At 38.5% G+C, this 14,865-nt stretch overlaps 1 protein-coding gene across 1 annotated transcript in view; it reads right to left on the minus strand.

The window, feature by feature from the left end:
• The window catches only part of Ammecr1 (Alport syndrome, mental retardation, midface hypoplasia and elliptocytosis chromosomal region gene 1), a 129,993-nt gene extending 119,787 nt beyond the window's left edge, over positions 1-10,206 (minus strand). The window contains exon 1 of the mRNA XM_013025896.1: positions 9,564-10,206. Coding sequence (XP_012881350.1) covers positions 9,564-10,036 — 473 coding nt within the window. The 5' untranslated portion in view covers positions 10,037-10,206. The remainder of the gene's footprint in view (positions 1-9,563) is intronic.
• Positions 10,207-14,865: the final 4,659 nt, after the last annotated feature.

Here is a 14,865-nt window from a genome sequence, read left to right on the forward strand (position 1 = left end):
GCCCAGGCTGGCTTTGAACCACCATCCTCAGATCTCAGCTTCCTGAGTAGCTAGGATTACAGGCATGAGCCACCAACACCCACATGTTTTTCTTTTTGTTTTGGTTTTGGTTTGGATTTGGGTTTTGGTTTTTATAATGGGGAAATTCTTGAAATGTGTTAAGGGTTCTATTTTAACCTGGAAAAGGGTCAGAGGCTTCCTTAAGATTCACCTTTAGTTTAAAAAATCACCAAGACCATCTTTGACTTACCACATTAAAAGGAAGGTGAAAGAACACTCATGACTTAAAACACCTCATTGCTGTTCCAAATCAGCACATGTGAGGTATTTTTCTTGCTATAATGAGGAATGTACTGAGGTCTAAATATTACCAGCTATGTAATTTGGTTTGTCCCTCTAACCACCTATAATATACCTTTGTAATTGTTAAGACTACTATAAGCAATAATGATGTCACAAAAGACACACTAATATGACTAGCAGATGAGCAATTCTTTGAGACAGACATAGTGCTGTGGATCCCTAGGCCAAAGGCACCAAAATCAATTTTTCATAGATTCTATTCTACAAGAATGACACAAAGATTCACTAACAGCTGAAGCAAAGCACAGAATCTGATTATTACCACCTTGCAGCAATACAAATTCCCAATGGAAAGTTTGTTTCTAGAACTGCATATAATAAGCTTACAGATCACATTAAAATATGTGGAATGTCAAGGCAAAACTATACAGACTATTAAGTCAGTTTCACTACTTTCCATTACTAGAGAGCTGGTCAGCATCTTCTGGCAGGATATTGCATAATACAATCAACTGTGCTCTCCCAGCATTGCATGTGGCTTTGGGTCACAGTGTGGATTATCTGTAAAATGAAACAGACAGGGAAAAGGCAAGAATCATCAAGACTATCACAGACCTTAGTGAAAAGATTAATACTAGTAGGCCTGGAATCAAGCAGAACCTTTCCCATTTGCTCATCCACTGAAGATTGCAAAGACCATAAACCAATATGGCTAACCTTGTCAATTTATTATATCTATCTTTCACTGTTGAGTAAAGCTGCAAAAATAGATTCACCTTAATTCAATCTATTTTATTTTCTAAGCTAAAAGACATGAAACCTAGAATCTAGTACCAGACAACACTCCTAGTCCTAAAATTTTTCTTTAATTGAAGTTCTGAAACTACAAGTTCCTGAGATGGTCCTCCATAAGGCTCTATTTTGTTGATGGCTCTATGATGATATACACTTAAAGAAATACAATAATCAACAACTGCTTTACAAACTGATAAGCCTGAAGACTGAGAGAATATCTAAACTTACAATAAAGAGTCAACATTCTGTCAGTAATTTTTACTAGCAGTACAAAGCTGAAAACTATCATTAATCTACTCATCTGAGGAGTTAAAAGTCATAACCAGGGCAAGGGGAGCTGTGGTGATCTCAAGAGACCAACAAAAATGTAACAATTCTGTCACTGCTTTGTGGTTCTAATTCAAAAAGATTTGGCATTTAGTAACTTCCAACACTTAGAAATGCACACTTTAAGAAACATGATTTTGGGCTGGGAAGGTGGCTCAGTGGTAGAGCGCTTGCCTTGCATGCCTGAGGCCCTGGGTTCAATTCCTCAGCACCACATAAGCAAAAAGAAAAAAGCCGGAAGTGGCACTGTGGCTCAAGTGGTAGATCGCTAGCCTTGAGCTGAAGAGCTGAGGGACAGCGCCCAGGCCCAGAGTTCAGGCCCCATGACCGGACCCCCCCCCAAAAAAAGAAACATGATTTTAGCTGCCCAATCATTTGTTTCTTTCCAGTTACCTTTCTTTAGTGGCACCAACAGGCCCCTGGTTCATTAGCCTTATAACCTCTGAATCATGTTTAAAGACTCTCCTTCACATTTAACAAAAATGGGAATTTGGAAGTGGGGGGAGTATTTTATCCCCCCAAGGCCTCTTTATTCACATGCAATCACCTAAATTCAGGTTCACATCCAAAAGCTGTCCCAGCTGTCTTTATACTTGATCCAAATCCCTTAAATGAGCATGTCTTCCTCCTTTCTCCCAAACCAGATGCAGTTGAGAATAGGTGAAGAGGGGGGAAGGGAGAGTTGTTAATTTGTGATCAAATTTCATAGCCATTCCAACAGAGCTGCTTAACAAAGTTTTCCTGTGCATAAGAATAGCTAGGCACAGAGCCAAGAAAAGGAGAGGCAATGATAGAAGCCAAAAAACAGGTGAGCTGCAATCTTTTCACTCCTACACAAAACCTGGCCCTAGAATAGTAGTCCTGGCATATGCTGATAGCTTCTTCCAGTTCTTAAATTTTATAACGTTCCTATAGTCACAATCTCTGCCCCAGGGCAGCTTTCCTACTTTCCCATGCCAATTTTCCTACTGTCCTCATAACCTTAAGACTAGTTGTTCTCCCTATCCTAAGAGGCTTCTTCCAATTTATCTTACATTCTAAAGACTCTTTTGCCAATTCTTTCCTCTCTTAACACAAGAAATGATGAGATGCACACTCTCTCATCCAGCCTGTCCTGAGGGTTCCCTACACAAAAGCTACTTTTAAATTCCTTCATGTTTTATGATGTTATAGACCAGAGCAAGAGGGAGTGTTGTAAAGAATGCTGAGAGGGCAAGTTGCTGACTGAAGACAGCTGCTGGGAATCCCCTAGTACTGACTGTGGCAAGGGTGTGGTGGTGACAGCAACTGGTTTGGGAGCAGCCAAATAAAACTTCAATATCTGCTAGGCGTACAGACCTTCACCACTGATTTCTACATTTTTTCCATTTAAAACTTTAATTCAATTTAAACCCTCACAAAAGCCTTCTTCCTGACCAAACTTATTCCATGCCACTTACATGTTCATACATTTTATCTGTATCATATTGATCTAAATCATGTATATATTGTGTTGGAAGTATTTTAAGCAACATATTTGTATCATAGCTTAATCAAGACTAAAAGTTCCATGAAGACAGGACCATTTCATTTGTGTGGTGGGGGGTCAGTGGGTGGGTGCTGGGGCTTGAACTCAGGGTCTTATGCTTTTGCTTAGCTTTTTTGCTCAAAGCTGCTTCTCTACCATTTGAGCCACACCTCTACTTCCAGCTTTTTGCTGGTCAATTTGAGAAAAGTCTCTAGGATTTGTCTACGTAGGCTGGTTTTAAACTGTAACCTTCAGATCTTGGTCTTCCAAATAGCTAGGAATATACATATGAGCCACCAATGCCTAGTTTAGGACCATTTCTTCTATTTCACTGGTTTCTAACCATAGAACTCTTCATCCTCATAATAATAATAAAGTTTTTCCAGTGATATATAATTTCCACTCAGCTATTCAACATTAACATTTTTAAGGTTGAGCAAGTTTGAGAGTATGATACATTAAAAGCTGCAGAAAATACACCCACACTTTATATAAAAGATGCCATTTAGAGTTGGACCAAACATAAAACATTTTTCAGACAACTATACTACTATATTATACTTCTTCCTTTAGATTTTTCTTTATAAACTATATAAACTTGTGGGTAATTTTTGCTCCTAGCAACACTAACTACAGGAGTTCAACTCTAAATAAGTTTAGTGTTGAGGATCTACTTTACCCACCTACACAACCACTGGCTTCCCACAGTCTCCAGTGTCCTGTGAGCAAATGTCCAATTACTGATTGTGGAAAAACAGCTTATACACTGAAGGTCCATTCTTGCCAGCCTCTCAGTTTCACTGCTGGTCCTCACTTAATTGATTCAGAACAGTATCAAAAAGAGACATTATTACAGAAGTTTGAGAGAAAGACTCCTTTGGCAAATTTAAATGTAAAAGCCCTGGTCATTGTGCTGCTATAAAACAGGCAAGCATGTGTGACATGGAAAGTAGAGAATAATGTCTATTGAAATTAGGAAAACGTGGGGACTTTGACTAATCTCATTATACAAGTTTCAGTGTTTCACACATATACATTCTCAAAAATAATCGATAAAGGAGAATCACAACTGACTTCAAAAATACAATGCATTATAGTAAAAGATTGTAGTGTTTATAACACAAATTTAGCCTCAAAGAATATGCAGTTTTTAAAAAAGACAGCTGCAGGGAAATATGTTTCTGAGAAACACACTTTTTAAAACGTAACTCATGCATGTGTTAACAACATTTTTCACTTTTCTCTGTAGCCATCTTTCATCCCACTGGACTGACAGATTCCATCAGATTCCTTCTTAGCTACCACCCATTAACTAGAACTAGTGCAGTACAAATACAATCCATAAGTAAGAAAAATTATGGCTTTTGCTATATGGGGTACAAGGTAAAACAAACATTTCAACTAAATACACTTTGCCCTACATACACTCTTATGCATATATATAATAGGTTTATAATGTAATTTTCTACATCCTTTCGATGTCAGTCACTGATAGGTTTTTATGGGATGAATAACAGGTTTTTATGGGATGAATGACAGCAGGAGACATGCCTATCACTTCTCTCACTAAGCAAGGACATCAGATTATTTTCACATGTAAATCACCACTGGTGAAAAGAAACCATATTATACCTTCAAAAAGGCTTAAAAATGTCAATGTTGTTTTTTTAAGAGAAACTATATACATATGGCCAAAGAGTGGAAGTTAGTACTATCACATTAGCTTGGACAAGGAAATCTGTTATAGCCCAGTAGCATCAGGTGCAGATATAGTTTGGTCAATCTTCACCAGGAAAAAAAAGGCTTAGTACAAATAAAATAGTTTGTTTAAAATGCTGCTTCATTTTTGTGGTCCTGTTTGTGTGTGCCAGTACTAGGGCTTGAACTCACAGCCTTGGTCTCCCACTTGGCTTTTTCTGCTAAATGCTGGTACTCTACCACTTGAGCCATACCTCTACTTCCTGCTTTTTGCTTGTCATCTGGAGATAAGAGTCTCTGGGATTTGAATGCCCAGATGTCACAACTGAATTCAGATACTCAGATGTCAACCTCCTAAACAGCTAGGATTACAAGAATGAGCCACCATTGCCAGGTTTAAAATGCTGCTTTAATCACTTTCAATTGAGGTGCGTTACCAAAACATCTTTTTAACAGCAGACTGATAAAATTGCTACTATGGTGGACAAATTGTCTGCACACCTAACATAACTCAGCTTCTTTAGAGCATGCTAAAAAACAGTAATCAGATAACAATGGCAAGATAAAAGGTAACTGTTCAAACATCTCAAACTCTTTCTAAATTAGCATTTCCAGGAATTAAATTTCATTTTACTTATATTTAATGGTAAAGTATCTTCTACAGGTAATAGTCTATACAAACTGTCACAATGCATTAATTTCTGAGGTGATAATGATTAAAATATAAAGCTCACCCTATATGCATCTATGAAATTATTACAATGAACTCCTCTCATACCATTAATACATGCTAATATATTTTTCTCAAAGTTCGAGGGATGCATCAGGTGACCCAGCATTAAAGACATAAGACTAAATAATCTTAATGCTTTAAGCATGATCTTTTCAATATTTCTTTGTTAATAAGGGAAAATTTTTTAAAGAAACTCAGCAAGTGTTAATACAAATAAAAGCATTTAAAATCTTACCATAATGTGTTATTTAGTACGTTAATCATAAAGGTATTTTTAGGAGAACAACAAGGGACTTTATTTCTTAAAATCAATAGAATTCACTTTAAAATTTTCTATTTGTGCTGCTTTAAACTCACACATGAAAAATTTCTGAAGATCTGAAATCATCCTACAGGTTTCCAAGAGCCACTCTACCCATCAGCAAAAGAAACTATCCCCAGGACCTCAGAACCTTATGCTCTTGGCAGCACTCGATTTTCCTGTAGTGTTAGAAAGAACATGGTAAAGGATAGAGATAAAGAATCAGGAAGTTTTATATTAGAAACTGATCATCCAAACCACCCTTTCAGGATGGTCATTCAAGAACTAATTCAAGTCTACTTTCTAGCTCATTGGACCCAACTATGAACCAAGGGAACTGTAGTAGAAGTACCACCGAGGAGCTAGTTAGAAATGCAAATTCATGGCCCCACCCAAATCCAACTGAATCAAACTCTGGGAAAGCAGCCCAGCAATTTGTTTTTTAACAAGCACAACAGAAGATTAAGATATAGGGTGAAGTTAAGAGAGTCACCCCCCCCCCACTTTAATGTGCATAAGAATTACCTGGGGAGCTAGTTAAAATGCAAATTCTAAATCAGCAAGGCTGAGGTGGGGCCTGAGAGCCTACTCGTCTAACAAGTTCCTGGGTGACGTTTACAGGATGGAGACTACATTGCAAGTCTTTCCCAAATCCACTGTTTACTAAAATTAACCCTCAGTTGCTCATAAAATACTGATGCCAAAGCACTACTGCAAATCGAATTAATCAAAACCTAAAAAGAGAGACACCTAGGAGATAACCAGCAGTTCTCCATCACAGCTACATACTATACATACATAATTATCTGAGAGACATTCAATAACCCTGATTCCAGACTCCATCCAAGAGAATGAGAATTTCTGGAGGTAGGAAAAATCCAAGGTTTCCAATGTACAGCGATTGTTGAGAATGAAAGCTCTAGAGTGTAAATGCCTCAACACTTGACAAAGCAGATCCTTTTAGTGTAGTAAACAGATTCCTATAAAATGGCTGAGCTCCCTCAAATATAAACTCAAAAGTTCAAATTTTTGAATAGTAAAACCAACCTAAAGTTATGTTTTTTATTTTGAACATTATTTCTGTGAACAAATGTGCTCTCTCCAATTGGGTAGGTACTCAAAAAGACAGTAGCAATGAAGAAATATTTGAATCAGATTATATATTGATATCTCCTCAATCCTGAAATATGAAACACTTGAATTTTCTAATAACCTTTCAGAGTGGAAGGGTGACTGATGGATCTGTAACTTCTAAACCCATAAAAGGCAGGTTTCACCAGTTATATTCTGACAAAAACATCCTGGGAAGGCATGGAAAAAAAATGTGTACTCTAACATTATAAGAATTTGAAATTGTCAAAAGGACATCTGGTGGAGAAAGAACCTAAATCATAGTGCTAGTAAGTCTGAGAAAAAAAGCCCAGTATGCCTATTTTTAAGGCACTTAGTACAATACCATGCTAATGATTACACAATACTATTAAATATGTGAAGCAAAACAAAAGGGTATGGTAGAGACTGGGGCATTGTCAAATGATCATGTCATACCCTTAAATTTTCCTGAAATTTACACACTACATTTAAAAATGTGTTTAAGATAAATGAAAGTCAGTCACAGTCTTTTTTTCCACCAAAAAAAAACTTTCATTTTCTGCTTGGGTTCACCATGAATTAGTTGTTTGTAGAATATATGGTACACTCAATATCTACTAAATAACAGCATTTTTTATTATTCCACCAGCATTTTAACATATTCCCAGTGGTCAGACGTGTGTCTTATTTACCTACTGATTCCTTTGGGAAAAAAGAAATACATGTGCTCGAGTATTAGAAGAGAAACAACCTAAATATATTTGCAAAGTGGTCACTGTTACAATGTTATTTAAAAAAAAAAACCTATAGGAACATGTCAATCTCACTTTCCTGTTAAAATTCTTCTTACAGTCATTCAGTTAACCTAAACTCACTTTAAAAATGTGTGAAAATAGCACCTCCTCCAAGTGTGTTCTCAGATGCTTTGGAGCAATAGAGCGTGAATACTAAAACAACCTTTGCCAAATTCATGTCCCAGCTCAAGAACTAAACTGGAGTAGATTTTTATAGTCCTATGACCTTACAGAGGAATCTATGTATCTGCACAGGATGAGCTTTATAATACATTTCAGCCACACAAGAAAAGGCCGAAAAGTCCCAAATAAATGACTCAATAAACATTCCACAGATATTTTAAATAAAAAGTTTTTCAAATTTTTTACTTCTTGACCCCAAAAATAGGTTAAATAAAGCTGTAGAGTTAAAATTTAAGCTTCATGACTTAACACTGTGAAATTTCTAAAGACTTAATTTGTATAACCAAGTGTCCACCACAATGTCTTTTCACACATTTCTCATGAACACATGCCCAAGGATGGATCAAGTCTAAAATAAAATGTACAGACCACAGAAGAGTAATACATAATGAAATACATTTAAGGTATTAAAACTAAAGAAAACAAACAATAGAGATGGCACAATTTCCAGGACACTTTATTGTAATTTCTACCTTACATATTAATTTAATATTTTGAGTATAGGTAGAATTGTTTGTTGGTATCCAGTAGTATTTCAATTCCCTAATGTCACAAAATGACAGGCAGCAGTTGCAAAAGTACATCAATTCAGGTATTTAGGATATGAAAAAAATGAGAAGCCCTTGCTTCAACCAGAAAGAGTTAGAGTTGTTGCATTTGAGACTAAAGTTCCACCGAAATTTATCTTCTTTTTCTTGTTGCTGCTAAGTATTCACAGTAAAAACAATCATCCATTTTCCCATTTTGCCCGTTTGCTCTTTACATTCAGTGTAGCATTTAACTCAAAAACTCAGTTTACACATTTAAAAACAAAGCCATATGGCCCATTTCCCACACACTGAAATGGACAGGGATTAGAAGTGACCTGGCTTTTAGCTGTAACAGTGCTATTTTAAACAACTTCAACCAGACACTTGGAAGAGTAAGATAATTTAAAGTATAACAGAAAAGGAAACCATAAACATGCCTACACATTTGCTCCTAGATTGTTTTAACTATTTCTCAAAGCGTTTCGTAGAAGAACACAGATTTGTTAAAAGTGAAATGAACACAAAAGCATATGCATGCTTAATGTTCAAGGGACAACCTCTCTGAGCTATTATCGAGTGGAATGAAGGGGGGGAGAAAGGTATCACTGTTCAAATGCGAGGATGTCGGCTTCACTACAAACACATTTTAATGGGTATAATTGGGTAAAAATAGGTAGTGAAGAAAAACGTGTTTTAAAACAAAAAACAAGAAACAAACTTTTTGCTCCTTAAGCTATCAGAAAAGGCGGAGGAAAAAATGGGCAACCTCCTCAAGCTCAAGAACTAAGTTCCACCAGTAGCAAAATCCAAGTTGGGATAGTTGCTATTTTTTTTCTCTGTGCATTGGGAAAGTAGCTCTCCAAGTACAAGGTTCGCGACAGGGTGGGAAGAGTGGCGGGATTATCACGTGGAGTAAGGGAAATACAAGTGAGGAGAGGTGGGCACCTTCAGGGATCCAGACGTCTCAAATCCGGATGGCATGCGACCGCATGGAGGGTGAGGGTGGCAAAGAAGAGAAGGAAAGGGTCAAAACTTGTGGAAGTTAGTGCAACGAGCAAGCGAGCACCTCTGGAAGGCCAGGAACTCTCTAGTAGCACTACCTTACTTTTAAGTGTGCGATGCTTTTCTGATGGGGCAGAAGGCGCGGGGTACCCTAACTTAGATCAAGTGGCTCCAGGGGACCCCGAGAAGCGCGAGGAACAGGGGCGGCCGCCGCCTGGGACGCGGACTCGCACTTTCCCTCAACTCTGAGCCCCATCCCGAGTGCAAGAGAGAGGGCGGCAGAGGGCACCGTACTCACTAGGGCTCGTTGGTGAACCTGGGGGTCCGGGGCTGCTGGTATCCATACAGGTGACAGTAGAGCACATCGAAGCAAAAGCAGCACATCTCCGCTGACACCACCATCTTCCGGGAGCCCGGCGAGGAGGACGAGGCGGCAGACGCTGAAGAGGGCGAAGAAACAGTGGCGGCGGACGGGGTAGAAAGTAGCGTTCCTACTCCGCAGCTCAAAGGTGGCGACAGGGAGATACCCCCACCACCGCCGCTGCAGCCCTGGGGGGAAGACAGGGTACAGCCGCTGCCACTGCTTCCTCCGGCTAGACCTCCTAGACCGTTGAGCCTTGTACCGGCGCCTCCTAGTCCCAGTTCCCCAGCTCGGCACTGGCTCTCTCCGCTGCAGTGGGAGGAGGAGGAGGCGCCACCACCGCCACCCGAGCCAGAGGGGGGCGAACTGGACAGTTTCTGCTTCTTCACCCCACAGCAGCCCGCCGCCATCTTGGAACAGTCTCCCCCACGCAGCGCTTCCGACCCATAAGTGAGGCGAGCTGGCGGCGGGGGCGAGCACGCTGCGGCCCCGGCCGCCGGGGGCGCGCTGGGGGCTCACGGGGCGCGTGCGCGCCGTTTCTCGGGCCGAGCTGCCTGGCCACGAGGCTGCTCGTGCGCGCCCCCACTAGGGAGCGCGCCACACGCTTTCGTGGCTCAGTGCCTTGCGCTTGTCCCGTCGCCCGAATCGCGCCTTCTCAGAACCCAAGCTCTGCGTGCAGCCAAGGATGGAAGCGGGAAAGTGTATCGAAAGACAATTGAGAGAAATAACTGGAAGACAGTGGAGAGTGGAAATAGAGGAAAGAAGCCGACACTTTCAGAGAGTAAGGAAGGAAAAGAAAAGGGATGGGAGTAAGGAGCCGGGGGTGGGGGGTGGGGGTAACGAAAGGAAAAAATCCAAAGTTAGCGTCCAAGTCCCAAACCAGAGCTCAGTAACCCCCCACCCCCCAACTGCAGTGTTACTGACACTTGAGCCTAGGTACTTGGAACCTGATCCACCAGGTCTCAAATACTCTGGTTCTGAACTTTTGGAGTGTGAGGAACAAGGTTCTCCTTAGAACTCCACGTATGACACAGTCCCTAATAAAATATGTACAAAATGGTCCGGGAAATGGCCACACTTTGGTGTCCTTTAATGCCAACCTAAGGTTACACCAGGATTATTGTTGGGCGTGGGGAAGGGGAGTGCGCATGTGTGAGTCATAAGGCTTGAACTCAGGGCCTGGGTGCTGACTCTGAGATATCTGTGCTCAAGGATAGCACTCTACCACTTGAGCCACAACTCCACTTCTGCCTTTTTGGGTACTTAATTGAAGATAAAAGACTCGCATATTTTCCTGCCCACGCTGGTTAAAAATTATGATCCTTAGAGCTCAGTTTCCTGAGTATTTACAATAACAAGCTTGAGGCAGAAGCGCTCGCCTTGTTGCTGCTGCTCTTGTTTTTAAGCAGTACACTTTCCTAGTCAACAGACATCTGTATCCTAAATGGATCTACTCTTCTTGTTTTTTTCCCCCCTGTTACTCCTGTGGGGGAAAAGAAAGGCTAAAATAAGTAAATAAATAATAAATTATCACTGATTCAAAGATGTTAATTGTATCTTGAAACTTGTAGCACTGGGCTTTCCAGGGGAAAAGGTTTGAGTTTCTTTGGCTTGGGAACAAAGCAGTTCAAAATATATCTGTACCGCACAGATCTTATAGGTAACAAAATAGTATACTTAGTCACAAATTGCATAATTTTGTTCAGGTATATAATTAGACCATTCTTTAAAAAAAACTTCAATTAAAAATGCTAGGATGAATGAGAGGTGTATGAGTCAATCCCATTCTGAGCACCTAAGATGTGGTTTTAAAAAATGAAAATCAGATCTTAAAATTCATAGAAATGAATCTGATTCAAATGATGTGATTTGTGTTGTCTCCAACATAGCAAAACATGTGAGTAAAGTCATATATTTACATATCTGTAAACAGCCAAAGATTGATCTTGGCACCTTTTATGTAAATGTGTGGAACCTTACAAATAGTTGGGGACTGTTCATTCCCCTCAAGGAAAGAAAAGAAGTTTATTCATTCGGTAAATATTGAGCCTCTGCACCACACTGTATGAAAAATACTACACTTCTGTTCAAATCCAGGACATACAGAGGAAGAATGCTTCTTGCTCTCAAGGAGTTCATAAATTAAATCAGATCTGTGTACATGCCCGGAAAAATAGTTGTTATTTATTGAGCATTTGCTTAGGTGTTGGTACAATCCCTCATTTTACCCTGTAATCCTAGAAAATGATAGATTATCTCAATTGATCTTCACAGCAAGGGACTGAAGTTGCACATGTAAACCACACAAGTAACTTAACTAACATTACATTCCTAGAAAGTGACAAGAGTCAGGATTTGAATATAAGAATGTCCAGTTCTAAAAATTAAGTCACAGAGCTAGGTGTGTAACTCAGTGACTTCTAGCTCTTCCCTAATGTACCCAAGTCCCCAGATACAATAAAATAAATAAAAATGAATAAAACTATTACACCATTCTGTCCCTCAATGGCAATATAGAATAATAAGTTTAATAATACACAGGAGATCATGACACTAACAGCAGGTAGATCCAAAGTTAAACAAGCTTAAGAACTTAATTTTTATGTAAAGATTGAGGGACACTGAAATATTAACCAAGAAAGTGGAAAAACCTCCTTCCAAAAACTTTTTTTATGAAAATAGTTCAACTGGATTGGCTAGATGCCCCCTAAAAACAAACAAACAAAAGATGGGTTGTAATATGTGATTTCATCTCAAACCTCATTATCACTTTTAGAACCCACATTATGTTTGAGGAAAGTAACAATTCATTGTCAATATGGAAGTAAAACTGTACTTAGTTTTTGTGTATGTTGTAGAAGAGAAAGAAAATTGTATTTTTAATAAAAACACCAAAATAATTCATACATGGAGTACTTTGTTTTGGTTTGTACTTTATCCTTAGCTATCAGAGCCTACTTTTTGTTTGAAACTGGATGACCATTACACATGGTATTACATGTATTGAGTTATGCAATTGTACCCTTTAAAAAAGTCAATTGAAAATAAAAATGTTAAAATCATAAGCATGCAAGGTGATACATATGTTGTTACTTGATTAGTATGATCATGTCACATGGTATACACATGTTAAAGCAGAAATATTTAGTTTTCCTTGATCAATGTACATCAGTACAGCTATGGAAAAAGGAACTGGATCAAATATAGTATCAGACAATAGGTATGAATGTGTTACCCACCCCACTGAAAAGTGATCACTTGTAGTATAAAAATCCAAAGCCATTTAGTGACATTACACAAGAGTTTAGCACAGGAAGCAAAGTAAGATACCATGGATGGCTGCTTTTGCTAGGGGAATTTAAGAGAGCAGAATGTAATATTTCCCGATTTAGAATTTGGCCAGTAGACAAGAGTCTAACGCCCCTACTCTTGTGAAAATAGCAAGGAATCTTTAATAAGCACCAGTAGTCATGTCCTTAGTTCTACATTTTCTCTAAAAGACAAAATACTATCCTAGATATCATGCTAGACTAAGGGACTATTGGACTGGGAAACCCAAAGACGAGGACACTCCAGCTGAACTACAAAAATAGCTTTTTCCCCAAGGATTTTTAGCTCCAATTCCAAAGCACACTAGCATAAGGAAAATAGACAAGCTCAAATGTGATCATTACACAAGACATCATTACCTGACCAGAATGGGTTACTCATCTGAAATGCTTTATTGTATTTATTGGCTAAACCGAGGGAAAATAGTAACCTTTTTCTCTGCATTAACTTTTAACTTGGCTTATCTCCCAAACTAACCTTGAGCTTCTAGATACTTTATAAATTTGCTGGCAAGAAGTGCAGCTGGCAGTGGTGGTAATGCCTTCTTTTGGCCTTTGAGGAAATGCCTCTCCTGGCTTTACTTTCTTGCAAAGAGTATAGAAACAAACAGCTCATTCAAATATAAAATCCACAGAACAAATTTTGTGAAAATGTTGTTTTAATATTTGTACAAAGCACATACTTGATAAGGAAACTGAACTTGCTTACGATTCTCTTGGCTTGAAGTATAAAGGTCAAAATATGATAGAGTACATGTGTTTCTACCCTCTGCTGTCACTGGAGGACCATGATAATAGCCCTCCAAAGGAAACAGTAAGGTGCCTTCTGCTCTTTGTAACTGACTGTCAAGCTGGGAGCTAAAGATTCCACATGTCTTTTCAATAATGAAGGACATAGGCCATAACATCTTTGTCAACAAAGCACATTCAGATTTTAAGCATTTCTGCTTCTACATCTGCTACTGCATTGCTGTTAATGAACTCTTCTCAAATGCTTTATTTTTACAACTCTGGGAAAACCTCCCGAACAGAAGATATGCCCGTTATTTACTATGTAGTAAAACTGGAAATTGAATTAAACAAGATTGCTGATTATTTTATCATTGTTTATTTATTATCATGATTACTTCTTACCATGTTTACAACAGTATATTTTCATTTCAGAAAATAAGAACAATTGGAATTTGATGAGATAGAGAACTTTTTTAATGTTGCAAAATTATTTCCCTGGATTTCTGAAGGCACAGATGAGATGGAAAACATTCACATAACTGAATGAAAAAATTTCCATTTATACCCAAACAAGTGATATTTTATACTCTGCCACAAACTTTCTCAACTGTCATCCTCGAACAACTGAAGAATAGTCTTAGCTACCACTTTGATCTATTCTTGTACATACATAACCTGTGGTTATGATGGTAGCAGAGGTAATTAGTTCTCTTTTATGTTTAATGAGCATGTAAGTAATACTGAAATTTTTTACCTACTTTTCAATTTAAGTTGTTTAATCAGGGTTTTTTTTTCTTTTCCTGATTACGAAATAGATTTCTTCCCCCTCTTTAATTCTGGTGAATATATTTATGAGCAAAAGCACCAAGATATACCTAGGACTGGTTTTCTAGTTGTTTTGTTCAAAACCTATTTCTTCTATAGTTAACTGAAATGCAATCTTACTGAATGTTACTTTGCTACCTATTTCCTTGGGAGAAAGTTACATAAACTCTTTAATGACATTTAGATGTGTTAATACTGACACTGAACGTGGGAGAAATAATAGAGCCAGCTAGATGGAGACTAGAAATGACCAAAAATCTGTAGTTGCTTTTCTGTAAGTAATCTCACCAAGCTTTGGAATGTCTCCTCCAGTTGATTAAAGGCACAAGTTGGACAGGGTGAGGATTAATACT

The sequence above is a fragment of the Dipodomys ordii genome, unplaced genomic scaffold (assembly GCF_000151885.1).
Source record: "Dipodomys ordii isolate 6190 unplaced genomic scaffold, Dord_2.0 Scaffold88, whole genome shotgun sequence".
Lineage (NCBI taxonomy): Eukaryota > Metazoa > Chordata > Mammalia > Rodentia > Heteromyidae > Dipodomys > Dipodomys ordii.